The sequence below is a fragment of the Sinohyriopsis cumingii genome, chromosome 1 (genome assembly GCF_028554795.1).
Source record: "Sinohyriopsis cumingii isolate HCF-2022 chromosome 1, ASM2855479v2, whole genome shotgun sequence".
Taxonomy (NCBI): Eukaryota; Metazoa; Mollusca; class Bivalvia; order Unionida; family Unionidae; genus Sinohyriopsis; species Sinohyriopsis cumingii.
The window spans coordinates 135,938,710-135,956,889 of record NC_142961.1 but is presented as its reverse complement, the minus strand read 5'-3'; the positions used below and the strand labels follow the sequence as shown (position 1 = coordinate 135,956,889).

Below are 18,180 nucleotides of genomic sequence, written 5' to 3'. Positions count from 1 at the left end.
AATTACAGCTGCAGAGAGGGTGCGACCTCAAATTGGTTCAATTTCGTAATATATTCGCGCCCATCTTGATGAGTTTTCAGTCAGAGGAAAAAAAGACCCAAGAGGGAATCCTCAGTGTGGTTAATTATTTTGATTTTAAGGTCATTTACGCTATTTTTTAAAAATTTTTTTAGGAAGGCTTATTTTGCCATTTTGACCCTTCTAAAAAGTGGTCTGTTCACCCTCTCTATGTAACATACAAAACTTCAAACTGTTAAAATTTTGCTATCTTGCATAGACATTTCATGACATTGCACATGCAATCGAAAGTCTTCTTTAATAAAGCGGTATTATTTTAAATATTTTATTTAAAACAAGAAAAGCCCTGATTATTGGTAGGTGCTGTTATCTAGTGTTTGCAATCTGAAAAATTTTTAGGAGAACACAACGTAACTGTATAACAGAAACAAATGTGTTCGTCAAATGCATAATTTCATCACAAAGTGTAGCGACATGGAGTGAGAATTTAGCACTTTGTCCTCGTGGACTCGTCAGCATCTAACCATCCGTACGTAAAATATGATGCAAAATGTTAGCTGCTCATATAATACAGATTGGAAACGTAGTTCAAGGTTATAGTCTACTTACTCCTTGCTGGATGTAAGAAAACAGTAAGTATTCATATGCCACTACCAATAGGGCGAGTTTGCTTTTACTTACATGCAGAAAGGTGTTTATGTAAACTTTGTGCTGATTAGCTATTTACAGTTCAGTTTGTCAGCTTCTGATAAATGTCTGGAATATACAGAGTAAATCTTGCTTTGAAGTAACGTTCAAGTGTCTTAATCCATAATAGCCTTTTTAGACTGGCTTAGTGTGCCTTCCTCCATCCACAAACAGAAGCTCTCCTGTGATGAAAGACGATTCGTCTGACGCCATAAACTTGATAGCCTTGGCGACATCAATAGGGGCCACAGCTCCACCCAGTGGCTGTTTCTCCTCCTGTGATTCCAGATACTGTAAGGACAACATCAGTTAAAGATCACTAATATTGCATAAACAAAGAGTAGTCTTCACTTATGCAGCAATTGCACTAATATCCCTCATTTGAAATTCCCCTACCCTTCCATCCTACACCCACACACTCTGACATCCAGAACGCTGTGGGCTGATTCAAAGTCTATAACTTATACATCAATCTTTAAACAGTCTCAGAGTTGAAGTACATGCGAATGCAGGAAAACGTAGGATGATGAAAATTTACACCTGTTAAGTATATTTGATTAAATTACAACTGATTTAATCTATATTTATTTCAATTTAATTCTTTGTCAGTTTTTAAAAAAATTGTAGTTTTCATTACATAATATTGTAGTGTAAATGTATTCACTAGAGATGATACTTTTATTAGAAAATAATTTGACCTTGACTGTTAGTTTATAAACACCAGGTGATGATCTAAATCCTGACCTTGTTTCAGAATTTGTAGCAACCTTCGTAAACAAGTTATATTTTATTTTAAAATGATTGGTTGTTTCCAAGGTCATGGTGTGACCTTGTCTTTAAGATATAAACATATTTTATTTTTTTTATTAGAGTGAAAATGATTGGTTTTCGTCAGGGTCACACTGGGTAAACGTGATCTGTAGTATGTATTTGCTTCTATAAACTTCCAGAAGATGATCAAGTGACCCTTGTTTACGGTTTAGAAAGCCCATATAACCCATGTTTTGAAGAATTAATAAGTAGAAGTAGAGCTGCTAAACTGTTAGTTTTATGTTGTGCTGTTTGGAGTTATTTCAAATTACTTGGTTTGGAGTTATTTTAAATTATTTGGATTCAATAGGATTAATTGTTATTTTTCTGGAAAATGCATGTGTTCATGCAATATTTTGGAACAAGAAGTTTTATTAAAAAAAATTTATTCAGCTATCAGAAACCGGATTGATAATTTGTATTTCTACAAGGAACTGTAGACTTAAACACAACAGATTGCAGCATACGTTATTGTCTTCCATCTTGGATTCTTCGTCCGGCCGGTATCGTTTGAATTGTTTCTGAAGGGACATTGTGAAAGACTCCATTGGGTTTTGGCATGGGAATGACAGCATTTTCTAGCATTTATTTACAGCGGCATTGAAAAAAAGTGATGGAACTTGATGAAACCGATTTGTTAAAGAGAATGCTACTCATTTTCATTTGCGTGTTAAGTGTGTCTCAGGCATAGTTATTCACACTTATTCAGTTGTAACCAGAAAACAACGAAAACACTAGCCACGGCCTATTTTGAGAGTACTGTAATACATAATCAGAAAACGAAAGTATCTTTTACTTACTTTGGGATTTAACAGCAAAATGCTGACTCATATTTGAATAGAAAATTGATAGATATATAATATCTTTCTTTTCTTTGCACGTTCATTATCAGTCCATTTGTGATTTGACTCAGTAAATATCATATCGAGAGACTAGAGTCTGTACGGATGAGTTGCAATGGTGGAGAGAGATTAGAGTCTGTGCGGATGAGTTGCAATTGTGGGCGATGTTTCTGTTAACCTTGGTTCTTTGTGGCTGTTCTTGCTTGCCCTAAATGCGATTGCTCCGTCAGCATACTGAGTGGCACGGATCTTGCATTTCTTGACATAATGACGTATTGACTACTACGTCCTATCCTTGGATTGATATTGTGAGTAACTCCTCTTGGCGCACTCTTGAAAACCCTAGTCTACATATAAGACAGCGCCAATTTTGACAGCTGTAAGTTCCTACTTCCGTACTATGACTTGAATTTAAACTGGCACGCACAAGGTTGTCGTTTATGTTTTAGCGACACGTACCTGTTCTTAGATGACCTCTTTGAACGACGTACTCTGCCAGTATATTTCCTGTTTTTGGCGGCATATTGGTGGCATGTGATAACGAAAGTGATGCGGTTCTTGGCAATCATAGCTTTGTATCGAAGGCGACCTTTCGGTCGAAACCTTAGATTTTTTCATCGATTAATATAGCGTTGTCATTTGTGGAGCGTCTCCACGTTTGAGTTGTTCATTTATTCCAACCCATTTGTTCTTCGCCTCATCAATAAACCTAAGGTTTTGTGGAATGCTTGATACAGAAGTGTTTGTGATAGTCTTTCGATTAATATGCTGCCATAAGGTAACTTTTTGCGCCGAGTGATTCACGTAAGGATTATGCTGGTCAAATGCAATAAATAAATTATCCTCAAAACATGGTTCAGAAGCTCCACAAGGTACCGGGTATTTAGTGTGGAATGAAGAGATTTGACAGGTGTTCCACGCTTCTAAGCAAGCTCTCATCATGTCAAAACATCCATCAGACACCAGCCAAACAACACGTCATGTGGTACATTTGTGTTGAGGGAGCAAACATCCAGATGCGGTGTGGGTGTAATATTATTTAGCAGACTTGTAGGGCTTCATGAGATTGCTTGTGGCTTTCTGTATATAACAACGAAATTGATGTACAAAATGACGGGAGCTGGCAGCCGTTAGCTTATACCGATGATGTGGGATGGTTGCAGTAAGTAATGACAGGGCTACTGAGAAAACCTATCATGAAATTGAGTTTGTTAGAAGGTAGAAACGGCAAGGTTTTGATCTGATTTTTTTTTATTAAAAAAACGCCATTCGTTATTAATTATATTTAGAATAACCTACTTACCTAATAACTTAAACGGGGACAAAGAACATTACAAAGGGTTACAATAAGCAACAAGTTTTATCTGGGGCCTGTACTTGTGATTCGAGTGATCCGAATCAGATGATATTCACCTCCACTGCATAGTTAGTTCTGTGTGTTCTCACCCAGTACAAAATATGCATTTTTATTATATGCCCATTATTTTCTCCGTTAACTATACATTGTCAGAATCGTGCAATATTTTACGATACTGAACTCGCGAGCAATTTATATTGCATTCACATGCATAAAGAAACTACTTTCTTTTGTAAACAAAAATGGACGCAGACGCCAGCACTTTTGATTTGTAAAAAATATCCTGTACACTTGCGTAGTACGCGCTTTACGTTTTGGTTGATTAAATTTGTTTCTGAATGAACTAAGGCAGATGTTTGGTTGGCTGCCACATTCCAGCTGCTTTGGCACATTCAGTGTTAACTTGTTTGAGACAATGTTTTGAATTTAGGCTAGATATACAGTAGACGCCAGACAAGGTCCTTACAAATAACATGCAAGTGACAAGGTATAAACTTGTCTTCTTTAGCTGGTAATCAGAATGGCAACACAAAAAAGTAAACTTGCAGTCTTACATCCTGAATTTCCTCAAAATGTACTTTCTTAGTTTTGCAAATCCGAATTACATGAGCCATGTCAAAGGTTCTCAATCTTGATTACACATTTCGAAATTGTACTGTAATTTCTAATATAAGTGCAATTACATCCTCCTTACTGCACTTAAAATGAAATAAGCATTAAATTCCAAAGCGTCTTTTTGATAATTGCAATTGAAAGACTTATTTTTCCCACATTATGATTTCAAACATTCAATGACAGAAACAGAAACACATTTGCAGATGTCAACACGCTTCTCCCTTGCTTCTTCAATCCGATGTATTTCATGTGGAATTGTCACATTTAAATCCAGACCATAATTACGAAATTTCGTAGAATGGACAAAAATACCAAAATCTATTCATTCCAGATCAACTGGAAAAGTTGTTGCAACGCACGTTCATTCAAAATATAATTCCAAATTTAAATTTTAACTAGACACGCCATTTTCTTTCGAAAGTTATGTCTAGCGCGTGACTAAGTTCAAATTTATCTGAGTGGAGTCATGTGCGCATTAATGATGTTGTTGTTGTGTAATGATCAATCTGCAGTTGTGTATTTAGTTTGGAATACGGCCTGCATTCAGTTACATTTTTTTGTAGCGTATTTTTGTTTATATAATTAAGCCTTAGGTAGAATAAGAAAATGAGCATATGATAAAAAGTTTACTGCATTTATATGGGAAAGTATGAACTCCTTTTGTCGGATGGATATACTGCACTCCCAAGGTCGTGCAGTATTTCCATCCGAAATACTCGTTCATATTTTCCCATCCAAATGCAGTAACCTACAATTATCAAACATGGGGTACATGCTGACTATGCATATATTATGTCTACGTATTATACAAACTTTTTCCACTCATACAAGCCAGTGGGGTTACATGAGTTGAGGAGCTTTAAATTTACTGCCTTACAACGAAAAAAAATAAAGGTTTGAATGTAGTATACATTTCTTTGCATCATCTGAAAATCCAGAGAGAGAGAGAGAGAGAAAGACAGACAGACAGACAGACAGAGTGACAGAGAGAGAGAATAATGAAAGAAATAGAAGTAATACAAATCATAAAAGACTATTAGGAAGGTAAAAAAAAAGAAGGAATATAGATACAAAGTAAGAAAGTGTAAAGATAAATACAAGAATTATTAGTACTGCGGAAATAAATTAAACATTTTACCATCGAGTGTAACTACAAAATTAAGACATGGATAAATCTTATTCCATATACAAACCTTTTGATATGCATCAGGGGGCATTCCTGCTCTTAGTTGGAATGCGGTTTTTGTCATACCTGGGCTGCAGAAGAGAAATAAATAAATAAATAAATAGATCGAAAAGGAAGGAAGGAAGGAATGAGAGAAGGAAGGAAATGATATCATTTTTATAAAATCGTCTAAAATTAACATAAATTTTGTATTTAGTGATAAATATCCGTGTGTAGCTAGTGTCACATATTTCTCCTTTTTATATGTACATTTATATGTATGTCCGTTTATATTCGTATTCGTGTTTGTGTAGAAGAAGTAAATAGGTTCCTTTCGAATAATGTTTATTTCACTAGCTTTGACGTGTTCCTTTAGAAGACGAGAAAGGAATAACTTTCACTTCAGGATTTTAAATACAAGCGATTTTCAAGCACATAAGCAGGATATCTCTCGCGATATTTATATTACCTTATTCCTTCCGACCCTTATATCCCCAAATCCCCCGCCCTGAGGGATGAAACAACATGCCTGGGGATTTTAACACATCTCAAAATATAATAATCATATGTAGTATTTAAGTTTTTGCCCGAGACAGTGTGAAAGGAACTGCACCAATACGAACAAACATTTTTCAGCACACGGACACAGGAGCAGTTAAAATCATATATTACCCTTTTTGTAATCGAAAATCGAAAATAAATGTACGTCTTATCTAAGCCTAATTAGAATTAGTCGGTTGCAATCACGTGCTTAGTATAATCAACTAATATGCGACCAAAAATAAATTAGAAAAACGAATTATCATCAGGAAAACTGGGAAAATTCATCACACTTACAGCACAGAGTTCACCCTGACTTTGTGTTTTGCTAGTTCTGGAAATAGAAAAGCATCTGTATGTAACTTGGTAAAGAATTCGAAATGCAATTCTAGGAAGCAACTCACTCGTCTAACGCATAAAGCATTAAATGAGCTGAACATCTTAATATAATTTAGAAAAGACTTGAAACAATTCATGTTAAGAAAAGCAATTCAGTTAAGCGAAATTAGATTCAAAACTGTTCCTTAGTTGTCACTGGTTGATGGTGAACGGCAAAACAGCAGATTAGAGGCTATTTAGTGTCTTGGCATTGGAAATAAAATGCCTTGCACAGAGAGAGAGAGAGAGAGAGAGAGAGAGAGAGAGAGAGAGAGAGAGAGAGTGGTCTATTAATGATTCGGACTTACAACTCACTGATTGCTAATCCAAACACTAGCCACAGTGCTAACGTGCCATGGATTTGACCTGTTTTGTTTTACAATTTACCCCCTGAAACTTTGTCGCTAAAGTAAAGTAGTAAGCATAAACGTCAGGCTCAGAATAGTAAATTGTGACAGTACGCATACTCTGCAAACTCCATGACGCCAGGGTAATTTAGTAGTAAGATTTCTGGACTCAATGCAAGACAGAGACATGCTGGAATTCTGTAAGCCAATACATTGCCAACCACTGAAACGTCCGTACCTTTGGACAAGACATTTAGCTCTTCTTGCCAAAGCCTGACATAACGTTACATCATAATCATTATTATTATTATTATTATTATTGTTATTATTAAAAACGTGAACAACCAAACTTATTGTTGAATATCTGACTGGTTACTCAGCAAAAACAAATAACATGTAACAATATCTGCAGCATGATCTGTGGCATTAATAATAATAATAATAATAATAATAATAATAATAATAATAATAATAATAATAATGTTTAACGTACTTGCTGCAGAGACTAAAGTGTGTACTGGCATTGTATGATGCATAATAAATTATTAAACATTTTCAAAAAATATTAATTTATTACCGATATTTACTCCTTTGTGTAACAATATCGCAGAAATGTTGTAACAAAAAGAGCAACAAAAGTTGTTTACCCATGGCAAGACTTTTTGTGAAGTTATCCAATCCTGCTTTCGTCATTGCATAAATCATCGCATTTGGAAACTAGAATAAAAATAAAGAGACATATTCTGTACATACCGCCACTGAAGGAAATTTTACAAGAAAATGGTTACCGATGATTTGAAATTGAATAATGACCTCGGCAAAACAAAACTATAATTAAAAGAGGCACAAAATAGGTCGTTTTTACTGACCTGAATTGGCTGTATTAATCAATACTAAATAGATGGATTAGTTAGCGAGATGGATGGATGGATGGATGTATGGACGGACGGACGGACAGGCGTGCGGGCGGACGGACGACAGATAGATAGATAGATAGATAGATAGATAAGTAATTACCGCCCGCTGACCGGCTTGGCTCGAGACATTCACAATCGTGCCTGAAATTCAAACAATATACGTGCATCTAACATGGAAGACGATCTCAGACGTATGTGGATCAAATTGAACAAATTAAGTAGTCAACCTTGCTCTTCTGCATAAAAAGCGTGCGTAATACAATCGTGTTTTGTTCGAGGTTTTCTAGTCTGAACAGCTCTGAATATTTTTAACACTTACATAAATTATTCCTAACACTTACATACATTATTTCCAACACTTACATAAATAATTTCTAATACTTAGATAAATTATTTCTAACACTTACATAAATAATTTCTAACACTTACAAAAATTATTTCTAACACTTACATAAATTATTTCTAACACTTACATAAATAATTTCTAACAGTTACATAAATAATTTCTAACACGTACATAACTTATTTCTAACACTTACATAAATTATTTCCAACACTTACATAAATTATTTCTAACACTTACATAAATAATTCCTAACACTTACATAAATAATTTCTAACACTTACAAAAATTATTTTTAACACTTACATAATTAATTTCTAACACTTACATAAATTATTTCTAACTCTTACATAAATTATTTCTAACACTTACATAAATAACTTCTAGCACTTACATAAATTATTTCTAACACTTACATAAATTGTTTCTAAAACTTACATAACTGATTTCTAATACTTACATAAATAATTTTTAACACTTACATAAATTATTTCTAACACTTACATAAATAATTTTTAACACTTACAAAAATTATTTCTAACACTTACATAAAAATTTCAAACACTACATAAATTAATTCTAACACTTACATAAATTATTTCTAACACATACATAACCAATTTCTAACACTTACATAAATTATTTCAAACACTTACATAAATTATTTCTAACACTGAAATAAATTATTTCGAACACTTACATAAATTATTTCAACTGGGAGAGAATTAAACCTAAAGCAGAAAAATCAAATGTGATTCAAACAACCGTGATACAGGTAGGTGAGATTGATTATATATATATATATATATATATATATATATATATATATATATATATATATATATATATATATATATATATATATATATATATATATATATATATATATATATATATGCTGATTAAGGAATTTTCTTCCAAGCTACGCAATGTAATAGCTAATAGTCAACGTAAAGAAACCCCAGCGGGTTGTTATTGAAGTACGATATTCGAAAATAATTTTAAAAAATTGATGTAAACCTATGTTTTCTCTCCACGTTTGCTTTGTACGATTAATTGCTGCGTCTTATATATGAAGAAGACGTTTCTAGGGCGCACGCCCTCCTCTCCCTCTCTCTCTCGATTAGGTTTGTAATATCCTTGTGTGCAAAATGTGAGAAGGAAGAATTACTGATCATGTTGTAATGTTGTACATTGAGAAACGTATGAGCGACAACTTAATCTGGTTCAACCATTTCTTAAAATTATTGGTTTATGCCAAAGATCGTGCCTTCAAAAATCAATCCCATAAGACACTTGAAGCTCATGTGATACCCATATACAATATAAAAAAATCAACTTAGAACCATTTACGTAGAGAAATCTCTAAAATTAATGTCATGATATCAGAGACAAGACGGCAAATTGCAATGCATGTGGAATTAATTTTAGGAAATGGAATACTATGTAGATATGAATAAATGAGAAAATCAAAGAAAATAATAATTACCTTTTGTCTGAATTAGATACGGTGCACAAAGCTGGCATAGGTAAAAGGGGGCCCGAAGATTCACCCTCATCATTTGATCAAACAAGTCTAGTTTACTGTCTGCAAAATTAGTAAAGTCTCCATATCCAGCATTGTTTATCTGAAAGAAACAGTCAAATATGTGTTACAGATATATATATATATATATATATATATATATATATATATATATATATATATATATATATATATATATATATATATATATATATATATATACACACATACATATACATATATACATAGTAAGGATATATGGTTGTGGGTTACGATTGAATATGCTGGAATATAGAGAAATCGGACATACACTTTCAACGGGTTCAAGTACAAGGTGGAAATAACAAAAGGCGACTTTGAAAATACATAAGATCTGCAATAGTGACCATCTGTATATAAGTCTCGAATACATACAAATACTACGTTGCATGGGTCCTTTTCAAACACAAATCAAAACGTATTTATCTTATGATCACCTGCTCGTTTATATCACTTCTGTTGGTACACTAAATCGTTACATCCGAGTTTTAACTATGCGAAAGAGCTTTGTGTCAAATTAGAAAACTAATCTTGATTAAATATATTCTTTGATATTTTTATATTTTAACAGCCTCGCCATTTAATGATCAACATGCAGTCCATTTTCTTCTCGCATAATTTCTGATGGTCCGAATCTTCTCTTGGCGTTAATTGATGCAAGTAGGTAAAGAACATATTACTCCTACAACAAACAAAACCTTCTTCAAATCTCTGTCTGTATGTATGTTTGTCTGTCCGTCTCTGTCTGTCATTTTTTTAAGTTTGAGGACGATTTAAGTGGTGTAGCCATGAATTGATGATGAATGGTACTGAAGTCTTATTTCGCAGATTCGACAGATTCTGCTGGACATTACGTCCCTCCGACCTGGTGAGTCTGATTTCACAGATAAGACAGATTTCATTGCTGGACCGCTAATGATCATCTTCAAACCTAAAATAAACAGAGAGAGAGAGAGAGAGAGAGAGAGAGAGAGAGAGAGAGAACTGGCGGCATCCGGAATACTTTGTTGCCATCCCATTCATATAGATGTTATATTATATTATTAGATCGGAACAAGGCCTTTACATTTTACCTTCCCACAAAGTCATCTAAATAATAACAAAACTTGGCATTTCATTGCATTTAATCATGATACGTTATGGCCCAAGCTGGACCATAATATTTGGGCGAAATTACATCTTTCTGGCCAGAATAGGCGAAGTTGGCGAAAAGTCACTTTAAACTAATGTTTGTGCATATTTTCAAGTCGGATTATTAAATAGCTTATGAAATATCACCAAACGTTTCTAACAATATTCAAGCATTTCGTATTTTGCTTAACCAGATGTGGCGTATGACATAAAACGACAGCCTCAAAATGGGTACAGTCGGAAATCGACAACATCCTTCATAGCAGAAATCCTCTTGTCATACTATTATATGATATTTCATACCAATATATCATGAAATGTTCGAGAACATGAATACGTTTGTTCATAATGGACATAAATATGTCTACCGAATCCTTATTTTTTTCCAATTAGGCTCCAAAATGAAATTTTCCGCTCGTTTTGTTTATTTTTATTTTTAGAATCGGGACTGAAATTTCGGCAGGAATTCCGTATATGGCCAATATAAAAATGTAATTTATATCATTTATTATTATCATATTGGCAGCAAAATTGTTTACAGAACACAAGACTTCCCCCTCTATCTTTACATCTTCGTATCTGAATGAAAATCTGAGAAAACAAGTTGACGTTTTATTTTGATTATTATTGGATTGTTCTAAATTGAAGGTGAAAGTATTGTGGGATCAATGCAAAGCTACGCAACTTCGCCTGTTCGGGTGAAATGATCAATTTCGCCCTAATCACCCCCCTGGCATGGACCCTGCAGGTGTCGGGATTCTCCATCATATGTGTATTGTCAAAAAGATGACAACAGGGCACATAGCTCACCATTTTCGCGGCGGGAATGTGTACTAATTCCTAGTTAGAAAATATTGAGTGACTAGCTGTTCTGATAGCTAACAAATCGTATTGGTAACGATCCATACACACATTTTATGCAATTCGTCTGCCATGGTATGAGTGGTCAAGCTTGAAACGCTAGACCACTTAAGTGACTACTTTACTTCTGATGAACAATATTTTTAATGACTTTCAATGTTATTTCTATTCGAATATAAATTTAAATATTGTATTGTAGTTTGCCAAGTTACAAACATCGTTTTGCAGAACATGTATTTGCTACGGAAAGTGAAAGCAGGAACGACAAGACCTTAATATCACTGTACTGGATTTGGTTAGTGATCTGAAATTACTTACCAACACATCAATTCGACCGAACTGTTTAACCGTTGTTTCGACGATTCGTTTTATATCCTCCTCGATATTCAGGTCAGCTTTTATTAGCAAAATCTGTAATATGATTTGTATGTGTCAAACGTGTCAAATATGTTCAAGCAAACAAGAGAAGTCAACAACTGAAATGGGTAACATGAAGTCAACATACCCCAATAATGCCAAGGATGGGAGTTTGAAGAAAAAAAATCGCTAAAAGTAAAACTATAAAAAATTACAAATGTAATAAATATAAAAAAAGAAATGCAATTCAGATATCATTGGGTTGGAATGGAAATCAACCCCGCCGCAAATTGAAGAATGTTTCGAAAATGCTCACTCATGAACCAAACTAAGCAGCCAGAAACAAAAAATGTTGGTTAAACATCGAGCGTCCTTAAAGTTCAAGTGTAACTTATTAGAAACAAGATGAATCATTAGCCTCCTTGATTTCTGGATAAATTTGTTCTAGGACGAAGTACAATGCAACCGATGATAGTACACATTTTATGACAGGCAGTAAAGTGACTGCCATTCGGTTAAAAAGATTTATTAGGCTTTTTGTGTTGGCTTGTATGTAATATGTTGGTCTATAATACTGCTTCAAAAAGATTATAAGGAGACTGCTAAAAGTACGATTTTTAAAGAAAAATGAACTAATAAAATTATTCTTTGAATGGACAATGCATTTGTTTGTTAATTGTGCATGTTGGTTTATTTGTATATTGAGAGAGAGAGAGAGAGAGAGAGAGAGAGAGAGTATGTTGTGCAAGTTGCAATATCCTATTTCAAGCTGAAAAAGTACCAGTCGGATGAAAATTTGTCAGTATATTTTTGACCCCCAAATTTTTTATTTGACCCCCAGTTCTGACACCAAGGGATTTTTTTACCCTCAGTTTTACATCCCTGGGGGGATACACTGTAAACTAAGCACCCAGAAACAAAAAATGTTGGTTCAACATCTTGCGTCAACATAGTTAAATAGTGAATTTATTGAGATAAAGTTCCCAAACGAAGAACAACCAATAACTTGTACACATTTATCTGAATGTTAAAAGTTATTTATCATATCAGTAGTCTTTGATCCAGCATATAAAAATGGATTTGCTACCCTTTCTGCTGGGAGACCAACTTCTTCGCATTGTTTTGCAACCTTTCCGAGGTTGTCTTCATTGCGACCAGTAAGTGCCAGGAAAGGCTGTAGTTCGGCAAGGTGCACTGCTGTTGCCTCCCCTATTCCTGAGCTTGCACCTAGAACCATAAAATGAATCTGAATTCGCTACTGATAAATATGCATCCACACAATGAACACATCATGGAAATTTAATACATTCTTTTGCAGAAATCATTTTATGAAGGATGCAAGAATGTCGAACTGATAGACATGTACAGGATAGTGACTGTATAGAACAGAGAACTCGCAAATACAGTAGTGTTAAGTTGACATTTGAAAACTAGTGGATATAATGTACATCTTTGCCTCTTATTACTTGGTATATAATTTTAATTTTAACGAAGGTGTCCGAAGTTTCCTAACAATAAAACAGCCTGGTGGTTTTCTTAATAAAGAAACTGAACAAATCATATTTGGACAACATGTGGTCCCTACTGAATTAACATTGTTTCTTCCCCGCTGATTATAAATGATATATTTTTTTGCATTAATGCTTACACCTCTAATTCTCTAATAATGGGAAGCTTTGTGTTTAAAATCAAGTTTAAGTTTTACATATGTTGGAGAAATAAAATAGCCTTGCGTATTCACTATAAAACAGTGCTATTTAAATTATGTGACACTAATAGACATTTCTAGTATAATTAGTACAGTGCTACGCCGGAGGATCCGAATTACAAATCCATATATAAATTCAATAACGTATTAAGTATATTTAACTTGCATTGTGTGCTTGATCTTCGTCCTTATTTAAGATCATTTATTTATAACTCTTGTCGCGATTCTAAGAAGTAAGCAAGCTTACTAACTGGATTTTAAGTTTAAAGACCGGGCGATTTTTTCCTCAGGGAAGTCTATTTTTTATATATATATTTTTTTAGGTCAAGTGAAACAGTACTGCAATTCATTCATGTTTTATGGGGGCCCCGAGTGGCCGAGTTGTCTAAAGTGCTCTCCGTTATGGATCACTGCCATCACTGCAAGCTTGACACCACAATTTCAATTGACTCGTCGTCACCATACAGTTGGGATACAGAATTTGAGCGGCAACCATTAGCAGCATTTGAACCTGTCTCTATGGATTTTGTACGTACAATCGTGATGAAGAGTGCACCAAAGTCATGTGAACTTGATCCAATTCCAACATCACTACTGCTTGAGTGCTTAGATCCAGTATTGCCTTCACTAACTGATGCTATTAATACCTCTCTCATCCGGGGAATTCCCATCATTTTTCAAAACTTTCATTGTAAAGCCTCTGTTGAAGACACCAACACTAGACCATAACGATTTAAAGAACTACCGCCCAGTTTCTAATCTCCCATTCATTTCAAAAATCTTAGAAAATGTTGTTCTATCCCAGCTTGTATCTCATCTAAATTCAAACAGTCTTTTAAGCAATGTACAATCTGCATATCGCCCTTGCCACAGTACTGAAACTACTCTTCTAAAAGTAGTTAATGACATTCTGTCTGCGTTGGATAGCGGAAAGATTACAGTATTCACCCTCCTTGATTTGTCTGCAGCGTTTGACACAGTAGACCATGATATATTATTTCACCGTCTCCAGCATGTATTTGGCATTCATGATACAGCCTTACTGTGGTTCAAATCCTACTTGGTCAACAGGACACACATTGTATCTGCAAATGGAATACACCACACTCCAGCCCAGTTGATCTATGTTGTGGTGTTCCACAGGGGTCTGTTCTTGGACCTGTTCTCTTCATTCTGTACACTCAGCCGCTCTCAAGTGTCATAGATCATCATCCAGTGTCTCACCAACTGTACGCTGATGACACCCAAATATACAAATCTAGCCACCCAACTGAAGTTGATGCTACCATCCAAGGTGTAGAGTGGTGCATTTCTGATGTGAAATCATGGATGACATGTAACAAGCTGCAGATGAATGATGATAAAACTGAGGCCATTCTGATCACAACACAAATACTTTCTCATTCACATCCTTTATCTCCAACAATAAATATCAGCAACGCCAACATTAAATTCACAAACCACTTGTGTGTTCATTAGTACTTTCAAGACTGGACTATTGTAACTCAATTATGCTGGTTCATCTCAATATCTACTCCAGAAACTTCAAAAAGTTCAAAACACAGCTGCTCGGATCATATTTAGAGTACCACGATCAGAGCACACCTCCCCGATGCTCTGTACCCTATAATGGCTATCTATTCAATCCAGAATCAAACACAAAATTTGTTCTCTGTGCTACGTTTCACTGTCGGACTCTAGTCCAACATACCTATCCGATCTCACCCATGTGTACACACCAGCAAGATACTTACGCTCCTCTTCTGACAATCGTATACTCATTATTCCCACTATGAAAACAAAGTCATATGGACAGCGTTCTTTTGCATACCAAGGCCCAGCAACGTGGAATGAATTGCCCACTGAACTTAGACACAAAGACACAGTGATCCCATTCAAAAGTGCTCTCAAAACTCACTTATTTCGACTGCAAGAACAAACTTAAAGACGTAATAATGTTTCCTACCTGAAATATTCTCAGAATGTTTTTTATTTTTTAATGTTTTTTTAATTTCAGGGTGTTTGTTTTTGTAATAATATTATTATATGTTTTTTATCTTATAGGTGTTGTCTAATGTTGTAAAGCGCTTAGAGCTTCTAAAGATTAGGCGCTATACAAAGTCCTCATTATTATTATTATTATTATCATTATTATTATCTCATTATCTCACCTCTGTCTGCGTGGGTTCGAGTCGCGGATTCAGCCAATGTGGGTATGTGAGAAAGCTTGCCAGTAGCTTCTCGTGGGTCGGTGGTTCTTTCCGGGTTCTTCCTCTACCATTAATATTGGCCGCCATGTATAGCCTATCCTGTTAAAATGGCGTTAAACCCTACATCAACAACAACGACAACAACAACAACAATCATGTTTCAAGACCAACCTGTATCATCATATTTAATTTTGCTCAGATATAGCGTTGGAAGAATCATTATAAATTATTAATCTGAATTAAAATGTGCTCATTTACATTTTGGACTGAAACACTACTTTGGGAATATTGAGAATTTATTCAAAGATATTATGGATTACATCATTGTGTCACATCAAGACATTCAAGGTTATTGGTATGGTATTCATTTGGGTCATTCTATATTTGTTGACTTGTGATAGGACATTTTGGATTATTTGTGATTTAATTCACAACACTGTAAGTGTTTTTTATTTTTCGCGTTGTATTATAGAGAAACAAACATTCTTTTAAATTTTACTCAAACTTGTTTGATTCGTTTCTTTCTGTTACATAGCTATAAAGGATAGTGAGGTTCGTTTCGTTGAACTACCTTTGTCCCACGTCTGACAGAGCTTGCATGATATGTACAATTTGCATAACTCCAAAAATCGAGAAACTGCATTACTATTTTACTTAAGTTTAGACAACAATATATACACTTAATAGTATACATCAACTGCAACTCTCTCTAGTCAAGGTAAGAGTGACACCCCTTTGCACAGTCAGGGGTCATTTGGGTTATATATACGTCATACTCAGTTCTAAAGTTAGCATTCAAATTTGTCTATGAAGATATTCAAGCACAAAATGAAGCATAAGTTTAGTCTCTGTTTACAGAAGATATAAATATTTAATTAACATACATAAGATCCACATATATATGCGTGTAATTCTCGAAATTTCTTCTAAACTGATAATGTATTACCCCGAAAGACCTTTGTAGCTCTGAAATATAAAACAGCAGCATTGTTTGTAATGACGGACTAAGCATGTAATCGTGTATTAGCGACGCAATATAATTTTAATCTCTATTACATTTAATACACCAAGGTGATAGACGGGGTAGCCTGTTCCAGATAATGACCCTTATCAAAACCATACAAATAACCCTTCGACGGAAAGGGGTCGAATGCACAGAATACACAAACAGTTAAAACGTTGCCTTCAGTTCATGTGCATCACTAAATATAATATGTCAAATATATTACCCACCTGTTATAATAATGACCTTTTCTTTTAGTGACGCCATGTCTTGTTATCTATCAAAGAGCTGGCACGTATGCACCACCCCGTTTTCGACATGCATGTATAGAGTAACACTTAGTCTTCTCGTTTGCGCGTACATAATAGTGTAAGGGAGGTAACTCTTTAAAGCATAGTGAATGTTCTCAATCATGATATCACTCTACCTTTAACTTTTTTTTCTAATGGATGTGATGGTGTGGGTGAGTTAAATACTCCTTTACTAGAAATGCGCCTAGATGTCATTATGTTACTTTTCAATGTCGGCATGAGTTGGATATGGCAGAAATTATGAGACAGAGAGAATTTCAACATTGTGTTATTTACCTCTGTTCAATCATTATCCTGACAACAGGCCGACCAGTCCTAACACTAACTGATTATTGCTGAACGTCAAGCGAGGCAGCTGCTAATACTATTGTTATATATCTTTGGCATGCCTCGGCCGGGGTTCGAACCCGCGAACTCCCGCATCCAAGGCGGACGCTTTAACCACTTAAGCCACCGGAGCTGTCGGATGGATGGATGGATGGATGGATGGACGGACGAACGGAAGGACAGACAGACAGACAGACAGATAGATAGATAGATAGATAGATAGATAAGTAGTTGGATTCACTTTCAAAATGGTGTATAAAATAGATCTTCTCAAGCCAAATATTTTAGACTGATTGTATAACACTTCTGTAATTATCAATAGCTATTTTGAACAATGTCACCTTAAACTTCCTCTCATTTGTGCAGCCTGACAATCAGCTGAGAGATTTTGTTCCTTTTCAATGAGTATCGCGTGTCTTTGTGAATTGGATAGGACAGAAATTATGAGAAAATGTCAACATTTTATGATTTTCTTCTGTTCAGACATTATTACGCTTTCCTCGGATCATCCGTATTTTCAGGCCTGTGCCACTTTATTAATACATTCTCACGCCAAGATAAAGACGACGAAATATATAAACATGTAATAACTTTTCACAAGAAAAATGTCGGTACCTTGCATTTGAAAGAAGAAATCCAACGGTCTCCACCAACATTTTTACCAAATGGTCCATTTTTTCGTCAAACTT

The 18,180-nt window shown here is 34.8% G+C and overlaps 1 protein-coding gene across 2 annotated transcripts; it reads right to left on the bottom strand.

Annotated features, from left to right (window-relative positions):
• Positions 1–251: 251 nt before the first annotated feature.
• Positions 252–17,195, bottom strand: LOC149807914 (uncharacterized). 2 transcript variants are annotated; one of them, XM_089948069.1, is made up of 9 exons: positions 17,084–17,195; positions 13,020–13,159; positions 11,894–11,986; positions 9,509–9,647; positions 7,777–7,817; positions 7,407–7,476; positions 6,332–6,368; positions 5,523–5,586; positions 252–996 (listed from the first exon to the last, which is right to left on the bottom strand). In XM_089948069.1, exons 1-9 carry the CDS (start codon positions 17,118–17,120, stop codon positions 841–843), a joined length of 777 nt encoding a protein of 258 aa, XP_089804195.1. In that variant the 5' UTR covers positions 17,121–17,195; the 3' UTR covers positions 252–840. The 2 variants fall into 2 exon arrangements, with proteins under 2 accessions (XP_089804195.1, XP_089804234.1); XM_089948108.1 differs by lacking the exon at positions 5,523–5,586.
• Between the last annotated feature and the right edge of the window lie 985 nt (positions 17,196–18,180).